At 36.3% G+C, this 13,926-nt stretch overlaps 1 protein-coding gene across 9 annotated transcripts in view; it reads right to left on the reverse strand.

The window, feature by feature from the left end:
* Positions 1 to 13,926, reverse strand: part of RALYL (RALY RNA binding protein like) — a 359,319-nt gene that overhangs the window by 68,561 nt on the left and 276,832 nt on the right. For all 9 annotated transcript variants that reach the window (XM_072327245.1, XM_072327247.1, XM_072327241.1 and 6 more), the window contains one exon: positions 5,045 to 5,120. In XM_072327245.1, the coding sequence (XP_072183346.1) occupies positions 5,045 to 5,120 (76 nt within the window). The remainder of the gene's footprint in view (positions 1 to 5,044; positions 5,121 to 13,926) is intronic.

Consider the following 13,926-nt stretch of genomic DNA (forward strand, 5'->3'; position numbering starts at 1 on the left):
TTGTTTTGCACTAAAAGAGGAGAAATTTAGATTGAAAATATGGAAACATTATTTTACAGTGTGGCTAGTGAGGTGTTGCAACAGGTTGTCCCGAGATACGGTGGAAGACATTCAAGGTCAAATTAGACCAGGCTCTGAGCAACCTGATTTATCTGCAGATGTCCCTGCTTGTTGCGGGGAAGTTAGACTAGATGACCTTTAAAGGTCACCTCCAGCTCTAAGGATTCAATGATTCTATGATTCTGTGACTTGGATACTTTAGCAAATTATGTTGCATAAGGCATCATAGGATATCACACATCTGACAATGCAGATAGCTGACACAAACAGGTCCTGAAAGCATATTGGTGGTAACTTCTTGGTGCAAGCAGGAAGAGAGCTAAAAAAGGCACCCTCCTGGATTTGTTGCTTGTAAAGAGACTCTTGTGAGTGAAGTGGTGACTGGTGGTCATCCTATACTCAATAACCACTAATTAGTGGAGTTTAAAACCTTTGATGACAGGTGGAAAACTGCCACCAAAATCTCTTGGATACAGGGAGAGTAGATTTCAGGTTGACCAAGGAATTTTCTAGTCCCCTCTGATTCTATTTTTGAAAATACTGCTGTTCATCAGTGCTTATCACTTTTTAAGTATTGCCTCTTACCAACACAAGAACATTCAGTACCAAAATGTTAGAAGTGGGGGATGCAGAAAGTCAGCTTGGCTGAATGGGGATCTTCTAGAGCTTAGATGGAAAGTGTATAGCCATTGGAAGAAAGGTCAGATTACACGGATTGTAGATTGTAGATTGACTACTTAGTGTTTTGTTTTTGTTTTTTCTAGTACATATCTAGAAATCAAAGCTGGGCTGAACTGATAATTTTATGGTTTTTCCTCTTTTTAAAATATAGAAGTATATCTGTCAATACCTGCTGTTATTCTACCTTATGTAACCACCATAAGTTTTTTAAAACAATCAATAATAGTTCCCACACAAATTCAGCTAGTTCTTTAAAGTCTTTAGGGTGAATTTCATCATAACATTTCCATTGAATTCACATTCACATACTGGTTATCCAATTACTTGATTCCATCCCTCTGGTTAAAATTGATTTTCTTAAACAGCTTGTTTGCTAACTTTTTTTTTTCTAATGCAAAAGAAATTTTTCCTGTATGGTCTACTCTTTTCTCTCCTTTCTTACAGCATGATAAAAAGTTACAGAACTATAAAAAAGTAGAAGTTACTCTAAAACCAGTCTTTGTGTTGTATTTTATACCTTCAGTTTCCTTAGACATTTTGGTTTCCTGTTAGAGAAACCCAACACACTCATGGAGATAAACTCAGTGGTGCAGTTAATATGCAGAAGGAAACAGTGCAATCCAAGGGGACCTGGACACATTTAAAAAGTGGGTCCACGTGAATCTAACAAGGTTCAACAAGGCCAAGTGCAAGGTGTTGCACTTGGGTCACAGCACTCTGAGATAAGTCTGCAGACAAGGGGGAAGACCTATTAAAATGCAGCCCTGTGGAGAAGGACTTGAGGGGTCCTGGTGGATGAAAAGAATGATGCAGGCTAGTAGTGTGCAGTTGCATCCTGGAGAGCCAACTGTATCCTGGGCTGCATCAAAAGAGGCAGCTGGACTTGTTCAGCCTATAGAAGAGAAGGCCTCACTGTGGCCTTCCAGTACTTAAAAGAAGCTAATAATCAGGAGTAACTTTTTACATGGACTGATGTTGACAGAAGAAAGATAAAGATATGGAAATACTGGAGCAGGTCCAGAGAAGGGCAACGAGGCTCGTGAAGGGCTTGGAGAATCAGCCCTACGAGGAGAGGCTAAGGAAGCTGGGGCTGTTTAGTCTGAGGAAGAGGAGGCTGAGGGGAGACCTTATTGCCGTCTTCCAGTACCTGAAAGGTTCTTACAGTGAGAGTGGGGCAGGTCTCTTCTCACTAGTGACAAGTGACAGGACGAGGGTAAATGGCCTCAAGTTACGCCAGGGCAAGTTCAGGTTGGATATTAGGAAGAACTTCTTTACAGAAAGGGTGGTTAGGTACTGGAATAGGCTCCCCAGGGAGGTGGTTGAATCGCCATCCCTGGATGTGTTTAAGAGCCGTTTGGATGTGGTACTCAGGGATATGATTTAGCAGAGTTTTTTTTAGAGATGGTGTACTGGTTAGGCTGCGGTTGGACTTGATGATCTTCAAGGTCTTTTCCAACCTGAGTAATTCTATGATTCTATGATTCTAAGACGGGACAATGTTAGAGGGAAATTTTTTCACTCAGAGAATGGTGAGACAGTGGTACAGGTTGGCCTAAGTAGTTATGGATACCCTGTCCCTGAAGGTGTTCAAGGCCATATTGGATGGGGACCTGGGCAAATTGATCTAGAGGCTGGTAATCTTGCCCATAGAAGGAGGTTGGAACTAGATGATTTTTAAGGTTTCCTCCAACCCAACACATTCAATGATTCTGTGATTATGATTTTCCACTCACTTTTAGGCATGTGATATTGTTTCCACATTTTGTGCAATTTCTTTTCACTTTTCAGAATGTTAAAAAATCTTGATGTTCACATATTATTCTTTATTTACTCCTATTTTTTTCTACCTTATGCACAGCGTATGCAATTTTTAATGTACTTCTTTTATTATTAATATTCTTTCCAAGAAATCCCACTTATCATATCTTGAGCTCACTGAAGTCTGTCCTTCCTAAAATCCACTGTTCTTTTTCTACTTCTTACAGTCCTCCTTTTTCAGAGTGAAAATTTTGTAAATTTTTAACCAGTGTTCATAGTCAAATAAAATCTAATGTAACAATTTTTCCACTTAAATTTCTCTAGATTTGCTGTGTGTTGACCCTAGCTGACAGCTTAACATCCATACAGTCAATATCTGACCCAACCCCCAAGCCTCCTACTGCCTCCCTTAGATGCTGGAGAGTAAAGTAAAGAAATTTCATGGACTTTGATGAATGCAGTTTAATAAAGGAAGAAAGGAAGGAAATAAAAATAAGTGATGCAAAAATTACCTTTCACCTCCCACTAAAGCCTAAACCTCAACCAAGCAATGGAAGAAAAAATGCCCAATTTTTTAGATATAGAATACCTATATCATATGGTCAATTTGGATCCAGTGTTCCTTCCCAACACCTTGCCACCCTTAGCCTTCTAGCTGCAAAGGCACAGTGGCAAAAAGAGAAAGCCTTGATGCTGGTCAATCATTGTGCATAAATAACCAAAACTTTAATGTGTTTTAGTGACAAATTCAAAGCAGCACCATATGGGGCCCTAAAGAAGAAAGCTAACTCCATCCCAGCTGTCCCAAGTACAACGAAGATGTTAGTAAATATTTACTCTGCCAATAATTTTATAAGCCATTACCCTTCTCCCATATTAGTATGCTAACTGCTAGTAGGATAATGAAACTTCTCCATTACCTTCGGGTGATGGTTTTTGCCAGTTACAAAAATAAAATAAAATAAAATAAAATAAAATAAAATAAAATAAAATAAAATAAAATAAAATAAAATAAAATAAAATAAAATAAAATAAAATAAAATAAAGAGCCTCACATAATCTAATAAACTAGAAAAATAGTCTATGAGAGGTCCATGAGAGGATATGGCCAAATATCATTTTTTCTCTGTAAAGATCCCTCAGAACTTCCCATAGTGACTTATCACTGTCTTGTCTATAGAACATTTATGAGAAACCATTCAAAAGCTCTGAGGTGGATCTGTATTTAGATGTCAGAAACCACATAACTTCTTCAAACATCTTTTGAATACAGAGGGACACAGTAACATAATGACACATGACTACCAGTAACACTGACAGAAATTAATAGGTTGCAATTGAGAGTAATGATAAAACAGAGATTCTTTTGCCCAAAAGTAATTTCCCTGTTGCTTCAGCTAAGGGTAACTTATCCCACCCTTGAATTTCCATCTGAAACTTTTAGATCAGACCAGGCTTTAAATTGTCCATGTCACTCTCAGAGCCGGTGTATCTGCATTTCGGCTATGGAAGAAATTATTCTTAAAATGGATCTGAAGTTTTTGCCACTTTAAAGGGAAGTGGGATTTACTGAGCAGCAGTGCCTTGTGCATGTCTGTCTGTATATTAATCTCTCTAACAATGTTTAATTGCTGTATGGAAAAAAAATAAAGAAATCATCCAGGAATGGGAAAAAGACACTATCAGTGCCTTCCTGGACACATGAGGATGAAGTCCAGTCTTGTTAGACATCGATTCTCACCCTTGATAAACATATCAGTGAGAAAACATTAGTTTTGCTCTGAAATTATTAGTTATTTCACCAGCAAATACAAAAACACAGAAACTGAGCCACAGTCAGGCAATAAAGCATAAGGATTAAAAATTTAAATGGCACTCATTTTTTAAAACAGAGTCAAATAAATTATTGATTGTAGTTCCAGAAGTGAGGACTTTAATAATCAGTTCACAAAACACCACGCTGGTATTTCTGTCAGCGGTTTTTGTAAATGACAGTTTCATAATTTTATTGTATACTTCATATTAATTCTGTTAAATACTGAATTTCCATATGGACCTTAAGTCTACTTCTCCATTGTTTCCATTTTCACTTCAGGAAAAGTATAGAGAGTTTGTTTTCCAAATCAAAAGAGGGGCATTATGGGCATTATTTCCATGCTGTGATAATCGCACCTAAGTATAACTCAGGAATTCTATTTGCTAGGTCAATTCCTTGTTGGTGCTGTTTAGTTTTTTTTTTTTTTTTTTTTTTTTTTTTTTTTTTTTTTTTTTTTTCTGTGAGCATCAAATAGGCAGTCTTTATTTCTGGAAGTTAGAATGCTACTCTTAGTACATTTAGTAAATGCATATAGTGTAAGAATGACTCTTCTGCTCACATACAGAAATCAAACCATGAATGGGGACAAAACCCTTTGTCAAGGTCTTGTGCTACACAATGGCATTGATGGATATGTATGGAAAAAATATACAAAATAAACATTTCAGTTTACCATATTTCTTCTAATAAATCTGATTTGTATCCTGTTAAGGGTGAAATCTAACTTACCTGTAAAGTGCTGAAAGTGGACGTTTGTTGCCAGGTTTTGGTCTGTATGGTTTTGGTTCTCCTGCCATGTTAATATCTGAAAGCAAACATTTGAAATCCATAAGACAGAGGTTTCAAACTCACTCTTGAAGCTATTACAGAAACTTGAATAGTAAATTAAATGTGGAGACTAATGATGAACTCAAGTCAAAATTCAGTTGTGGAGGGCTGCGGTGGTTGTAGAGAATTTTTCTTTAAGGTCTTGCAAAATGTATACTGATCTTTAACTGGTACTTCATTATCTACTCAAGAAGAGAGTTTTCAAAATTAAACAAAATAACATGCATTTCCTAACACAAATACATATTTCTTTTGTTCTTCTGAATATCAAAACATAATGTCTTTAAAATTTTTGTGGGCAAAGAGAGTGCCCGTTCTTGCACATACCTTATCTTAGGCAAGCACTCATAATTATCAACACAATTGTGCACATGTACTGTGCATATATATATATATAATTAATTCATTTATATTATGCCTGCATCCTTATTATTGAAATGTAAAAATACATGATGCAATACATTAGTCACACTGGATCTCAAATTCTTCCCTTCTTTTGAATCATATTCAGACACACACCAGGAAATACACATCCATAATTTTGAATGCTAGTAATAATTACCTATTGAGAAATAAATGCAGACAGGCCCTTTAGTGAAGTATGCCTTGCCTGAGGTTGGAAAGCTGTCAAAATAAATATAAATCTATATTAAAAAGCACCAGGGTGTGGTAAACTTAGCATCAAATTTCATGGAAAAAGTAAAATTTCTGATCAGGAAACAAATTTCATGCCATTCGAGTGATGCTACAGCTGTTTGGTTTCACTGATACGTGAAAAGGTAACATTCGACAAAATCAGGAAATCAGAAGAGTTATTTCAGTGTTAAATTGCTGTGACAGAACAATATATTCCATTTACCATGGAATCACTTAGCTATAAAGACTTTTGAGAAAGCATGTGTTTTTCTAAAACCTGTGCTTTATCCAAACTTGAGAGTAGCAGAGTGAAAAGTAAAGAAGAGAACTGAGATGCTGAATGAGAAAGGATCACTACACTGTGCAATTACACTATAAAAAACAAACTTACTTATATATTTTTGCTATTCTTTACTTCAAAACCTGTCATAAAAGCCTGAGACTGATGGACTGGATAATTTTAGTTTGCACAAAGTACGAAAAAAAAAATAAAAAAATCATCTGATATTTTCTAATAACCAGAAACACTGAAAAATGTTCATAGGATTTTTTGAAAGTGAAGATTTTCCCACTGGAAGTATTATGCTTCAAACCTTAAAATAATTTTAAATGTATTTTCCAACTATATTCAGTATTATCAGATAAATCAACACATTTTTAAAATTATAAAATGTCCTGAAATGAAAAGTTTCTGATAAAACATATCTATATTTTGTAAAATCTTCTCCATAAAAAACATTTTGAAATTGATCTTACAGTACTTTATTCTACTCTATTATAGAAAGTATTAATCTTATATCATGTTTTTCCATAAAACATTCTGTTTCTTGTTTTACTTGCCTCTCTAAATTAAGATGAATATTGGAGGCAGTTTTCATGCTTTCTTGAAATGCTTTCCTGCCATTATTTTTAAGCTATTGCTTTATTATACATATATAAATCTTCCAGTTCCATGGTTGTTGAAAATTCAGACATGATTCCCATATTTAAGTGAATATAAATTCTAATGTTGGCCCAATGATGTAAACATCAAGTATTTGTTGAAAGTCACAGGGGAATTCTGATAACTGTTCTACATTTTCATTGGCTCCCAGAAATAACAAAATTGGAATGAAAATTTAATCTTGTGACCTTTGCAATAATTAGACCTTTCCATACTATTTTAATATGTCAGCTTTAAGGTCATTGGCTTTATTGACTTTCAACATCTACTGTCCTAAAACTAGGACAGATTCTAGAGAGGAAATAGAAAGGTAGAATTGTAATCCATCCTTGGAAAATTCCTGAGGCTGTAGAATTATCTTCACATACCTTCCATGTCTATCATTTGCTTCTTTTTCAGAGCCACAGGCCAGGTCATTAGTCTTACGTATATGAACATTAAAGAGCTTTCAAAACTTGTTCACACCCTTACAGAAGAGATCAATCCTGTTTTGATGATTATTCTTGTAGACATACCTTTGCAGGTATATGGCAGCTACTTCTAACAGAGACAAACAGAATGGAAGACCTTGGGCTGTTTGATACTTGTTTGAGTTATTTTAATCAAATGCTGTTGGAAAAGTAACATTGTAAGAAAACACAGAATCCATTATGGTTCCTTTGCACTTAAATAAATCTCTAAAAATATTAGCAGAAAACAGTGAACTGTTTTCACATGACAGTAATAGCCAGAATTTCTCTTTAACTCAAGAAATATTTCATATTAAAGCCATACACAAGGGGATTATGTCTTAAAATGAAACTGAATGAATATCTCTGGAACTCTCTAAGCACTCTGTAGCAAGTTAAGAATGTATGTAGGAAATGGTCTGAAAAGTTAGAACAGATTTTCACCCCATTATTTTTCAGCACTATCTACTCCAACCTCAATTTTCTAACTGAGATTAGAAGTGAACCTGTCAACATTTCACAGGGCAGATTATTTCTAGCCCAACTGGAAATCTTGTGAGATAACTTGTTCTCTTGCTTCATCCATCATTAGTTTCACAGCAGACATTTACATCTAGTAGGTCATAAACCATGTGTCAAACAAATTTGTTAGCTGCAGCATGGAGATTTACCTGCACTAATAATTCTACCCTGAGGAATGCAGACAGGTATCACTCCTTATGCTGTAAAATTAGCTACTGCAATTGTAGAGGAATATGAACTAGACAACTTGACGAAGTACAGAGAGATTCACACTTCTGTATGTGTAGAGTTTCCCAGGGACTCTCACATTATGTGCAGATCATATGCTATAAATGTTCACCTACAGAATAACATTAAGATAAAATCAGTGCTGAAATTCAAAATATTAGGGGATCGTTATGAATAGGAAAGTGACTGCATACAATTGTGATGCAGTAGCCTGCTCTTTCTGTGCTTTCAGAATCAAATAAGATACTTTCTGTATTAAAAAGAATGTATTGTCAGTTCTGATGTTCAGGAAAGTCTAGTTAAGGTTCAAGACCTAGAATTTATTCAAGATTTTGTATCATATAGCACAATAATTTCAAACATAGTGTTTTTGTTTCTAATTATACCAGAAAGTGCCTAGCAATGAATAGGAATAAATAAATAAAAATTAAAAAACAAACAAAAAAAACAAAAAAAAAAAACGTAAAAATATAATAATAATATGCAATCCATTTAGAAAGAAGAGTAAATGTATTCAGTGGCTACATAAATTGGTCTGTTAGAGCAACTCAGCACAGCATGATTACTTTTTTCCCATTATCCTTTATTAATGTAGGCTGCCTACCTCCTCTAGGCTGTGCCATGGTGACCAAGAAGTCTCTGATGAATAAACCCTTCAGTTTTGGAGGGGCTGTATCAACCACTGTTGAGGTTTTACTCATAGGTCTGCAGCTTAAGCAATCTGACAGTTCAGTCCCGAGGGCAAATGTACAGTTGCCTTTAAACAGATTTTGGAAGTATAAGCAATGATATCAAAACTATTGTATTCACATACTAGAAGTATTTCAGTACTCCTAAGTCCAAATGTCCTTCAGAGTCTTTTAAAAGTATGTTTGGGGGAAAAAAAAAAAAAGCCAATCAACCACTTTTCTTTCCAAAAACAAATGCTGTGAACTAGAAGATTCAGCAAGCACAGGCTCAATACACAATACTGGAACTTCAGGATTTATCCTGTAAATCCAGTGCCCACTTATCAGACTACTTGTTTACTATAAAATTAAATAGTGCCACTGCCAGGCACTAGAACTCAGCTATCTAGTGTAATGAGTTATTAGAGTGGTTGCTGGCATGACTCTGGCACCAGGCTGCCAAGTACTCCTATATAGGCAGAGAACTGACATGAACTAGTAATAGGTCCTAATTGGTCTTTTAGTTGATGCCACTTTTCAAGACAAGACCCACTGAAAGAGAACAGTCCCAGATATCTACAGGTATTGCAGACATAACTCCTGATGGTCTCCATGTCAGACAGACTGGGAACCAAGACCTAAAACTAAGGAAACTATAGAGTCCTCTGTAGCCAAACTGCTAATTTCAACATCCCATTAGATGCTCTTCCAGACACTCTTGTGAATGGTCGAAGACATGTTCCTTGGAAACCCCTACAGTTTCTTGACTTAAAATTTGGGTTGGAAAAAGCTGTCACTGTGTACTTCCAGAATAGCTAGCTAGCTAGCCTGGTGTTAAAACAACCTTTTACTGAAGGTTTTTTTTTTTTTTTTGTTTTGTTTTTTTTTTCACATAGCCTGAAGTATATAGGACAGAAGTAAAGACCAAGAGGTAGATGACATTTAGAGAAGCCCCTAGTCATGTGATTTATAAGTCAATATCAGAAAAACAAATGCTAATTTGTCTTTATTTTATATCTTTTCCTTCACCAGTACTATATATACTCTTCCTCTTGCATACTTAAGGAATTTTAATGAAGTCAACTGACATTTTTTGCATCACAGAATTTCTTTTCTGTGTTACATTAATTGCATGTTATCTCCTCCTTTTCCCAAATCTAATACTAAAATGTGAAAAATGCAGAGAGGAAAAGACAGTTCAATCCTGTGCCAAAATTGTACAACTTCCCAGAAAATTGAGCACAAACTCAAATTAACTTTCATGGTTAATAAAATATTAAATAAAGGTCTGGGTCACACATTTCCCTTTTCCATAATAGTATTAAAAACAATTTGTTCATGGGGATCTCAGCTGCAGTTAGATTTTCTCTTACCACTGTAATAATTTGAAACTTTTTTTTTTTCTTGTACAAAGATGACAGCTATTGTTCATACTTTGTAGAGAAAGAGCTGCTTGTTGAATAGTATATGAAATTGCTTTGTTCAGACATCTCTTCTTTCACTAAACAGTGCTAGAATGAAACTGCTAGTATGAGGATACAGGGTTATATAAGCTATCACTCAACACCATTCTGTAACAGAAGTGTCAGGCGTTGTCTTGCTGGAAAGTTGCTACTTCTTGGGGAACCAGGTTGGTGTGAAGATAGATGACAGCTAAAAGGGAAATCCTGTCCTGCCTATCCACCAATCATAAGCAGTTCCTTTAGGGTTTAAGATGGTGACTTCTCCTACAGCTGCACAACAGAGTTTGAACTGTTTCACAGCTGGTGCGAAGCATTGGCCTCTTTTGATTTTTGTATGCCTGCTGCCATGTCTGTGTCCCCAGTCAAAGTGATGGCTCAGTCACCTGGCAGATCCTTCTGACTCAGTTGGGTGTGCAACCAGAAGTGGCCTACAGCACATCCATGGAAGTGGACAATACTAATTCTGAGTCCTCAAGAAGATTCCCATGGACTTTGCTGAGTTTGTAGACTGTGACTGAGAGAGATCTCCCAAACTGCTTCTCTGCCAGTGCACACATCAATGCAGTTCAAGTCCTGTGGTAGGGCAGTAGTCCCATTGGAACACTTGGCTGCAGGGGAAGGGACTCAGTGAGTCTTATGTCTTATGAACCACTTTTTTTGAAATAAGAGCCCTGTTGGTGACAATTGTCCCCACTCTTCCTCCTCTTTAGCACTGGGTTGGCAGGCTCCCCTACTGGAAGATCCATGCTGCTGTTCTACAGGTGCAAGAGATTCAGATTTGTCTGCAGGGAACCACCTGGCCATAGACACTTACCTATAGACCAGCTCAAAGGCCTGCACGATTTAGGGTGTCAGCTGTGGAAACCTCTAGTTTGATTTGTGTCACAGAGCCATAAAGCTGGCAATCATACATGCAAACCAAAATCAAAGCCAAAATCTAGAAGCATAGCCTTTTTTTCTGTAGGAAGGCCCTTTTAATTAAACAAATTAAACCCAAAGAACAAGATTTCTACCTGCTGTGTGATCATTTAATACACAGTCTGGCTAATTCTGTGAATGCAGAAGATCAGTGCTGCCATAAGGATGTAGGAGGGTGGTGGAAAACGACATCAGGAACTGTCTGCTGTCTTCGGAAATAAAAGTTCAGGCAGGGACTCTGAGTGATACTAACACCTGTATCTCACTGTAGCTTCTCATTGTTGCAGTCAGTGGGAAACAGAACTGCTCCTCGAGTTACAGCTTTTTTTCCAGAGGGTAAGGAACCTCATTCTCTCTTTGGTTTCTCTTGGTCATAATAAAGATGTTGTTTCCAAAAAGAAAATAGAACGCTTGTCTTTTTTCAGATCAAGCGCAGTCATTGCAGGGCAGCAGCCAACAGGCTCTGCTGATTTTCTTTGGTAACAGAAGATAAATATTACCACGAGACTCTGACAAAGCTCAGTGTTGACTAGATGTCTGAGTTTCTTAGCAGAGTAAGTAGCCTTGAGCAGCAACAATAACTAGTGTCATGGGGAAAGAATCTCTCATCCAACTTTTCCAAATTTCAGTATGATTTTCTTTCTAGGGAACATGCCCTTAACCACAGTAATTTTTAATTCTTCCTCAAAATACTTTATTATTGTTATTATTATTATTATTGTTGTTTGTTTGTTTGTGTGTTTAATGATGGTTAGCTACTTTCCCTCCCAACAGGCTTTTATCTAACTCTCTTACTAATTTTAACCTAATGCTCCAAGGAATGTTTTTTCATGACAATTGAAATTTGTGGAATACAAGAGTTCACTGTCCACACTGCCCCATTTCCTTTGTCTTTTTCACTGTTTTTCTTACAGATTGTCAACTTTATTAATAGAAACACAAAGAAGAACTATTCTTCTCAAATATCAATAGCAATATTTTTTCAAAAAACAAAACAAAAACCCACAAATATTTTATTTGCAGATAATATTTCTTGGACATTCAAACAAAATTTGCTTATACTTGAAGTGTATTTCTTTATAATTTTTGAGCAGTGAACTTTCCAAGTGTTTCTGGGTGGGACAAGCAGTACTGCTTCCTGGTCAGTTGCTTTCCAAAACAGAAGTCATTCTGCATGTCCTGGACACTTTCAAGGAGGTAAGGGGTGGGAAAATGAATCTGCTCCTATTAAGAGTGTGCTGCTGTATCTGCCTCTGCCCTTGGGCTTGGCTGGCATAACAGCTCTCACTGAAGGATCAGTACATTATTCATACACTGTTGTCAAATATTCAAGGACAGCTCAGACCTTGAGGTATTCCCACATGCTTTGTCTGGAATCTTCCTCTCCATATACCACTGTTCTCTTTACGGTGAACTCAGCTTTCAGCTTGGCCCTCCCTTGCTTGAACAAATCCCCTGCCCCAACGAAGAAAAGAAATAAGGTTGTGAGAATTCAGGAACTGCTTTTGGCAGGTCAATTCTCCTTTCTATATTCCCTCTTCTGCTTATGATCTTCATGTTCCAGGTTTATCTAGATTAGAGAATCTATAGAAAAGGCTCTTTTCAAGCTCCAGATACACATAGCAAAAACTTCAGTCATTTCCCCTGAGATAAAGAAATTTTCCTGTGCCAATGACTACCACATGTTAGAGTTCTAACAGGTTTTGTCTTTTCTTTTCTTTTCTTTTCTTTTCTTTTCTTCTTTTCTTTTCTTTTCTTTCTTTTCTTTTCTTTTTCTTTTTCTTTTCTTTTCTTTTCTTTTCTTTTCTTTTCTTTCTTTTCTTTCTTTCCTTTCCTTTCCTTTCCTTTCCTTTCTTTCCTTTCCTTTCCTTTCTTTCCTTTTCCTTTCCTTTCCTTTCCTTTCCTTTCCTTTCCTTTCCTTTCCTTTTCCTTTCCTTTCCTTTCCTTTCCTTTCCTTTCCTTTCCTTTCCTTTCCTTTCCTTTCCTTTCCTTTCCTTCTCTTTCTCTTCTCTTCTCTTCTCGTCTCTTCTCTTCTCTTCTCTTCTCTTCTCTTCTCTTCTCTTCTCTTCTCTTCTCTTCTCTTCTCTTTCTCTTCTCTTCTCTTCTCTTCTCTTCTCTTCTCTTCTCTTCTCTTCTCTTCTCTTCTCTTCTCTTCTCTTCTCTTCTCTTCTCCTTCTCTTCTCTTCTCTTCTCTTCTCTTCTCTTCTCTTCTCTTCTCTTCTCTTCTCTTCTCTTCTCTTCTCTTCTCTTCTCTTCCCTTTTCTTCTAAAAAAACTATTGTAAATATTTGATGGACAGCCACAGAATCATCTCTGTTTTCACATAATAACTATAAAAATTTGTTTTCCTCTAACAATATCACTGTATTAGTATTGCAAAGCAATATAGCTGTGCTACAAAGGAAAATGTCCTGTGACTGTATTTAGAATATTCTAAGTTGTACCATTTTTATTAACAACTCAGGGTTGCATAAAATGACTGCAGAAGCAGAGATAAATCCACTGAAATTTAGCACATGGGAGGAAACATTAACGTGGAGGTAATTTACAAACAAACAGTATTCCAAATCTAATATATTTTTGTATAAGCAATGCTCAGACTGTAGCCATTAGTAACTCTTTCATTGCCAATGCATGCATTTCCACAGAGGATCCAATTTATACTAACAATAAAACCACAATCACATTGGAGCTTACCAAGAAAGCAGGACATACAATAATTGGAAATACCAACAAGCTAAAAAATGAACTACATACAATGTCTTTTCATTCAGCAAACAAAATATAAAAATAGTTGACAGGAAAAGAGAAAATGATGGTTCACATACTCCAGCCCTAAATGCTTTGCAAGTTGACATGAGAACCTCAAACTGGTTAGATACAATATTATTTTCCCTCCATTCTGTTACCCCAGCATGATTTTCCTCCTAAAATGCTACATAGTTTAGGATTAGCTT

The sequence above is a fragment of the Excalfactoria chinensis genome, chromosome 2 (assembly GCF_039878825.1).
Source record: "Excalfactoria chinensis isolate bCotChi1 chromosome 2, bCotChi1.hap2, whole genome shotgun sequence".
Classification (NCBI taxonomy): Eukaryota; Metazoa; Chordata; class Aves; order Galliformes; family Phasianidae; genus Excalfactoria; species Excalfactoria chinensis.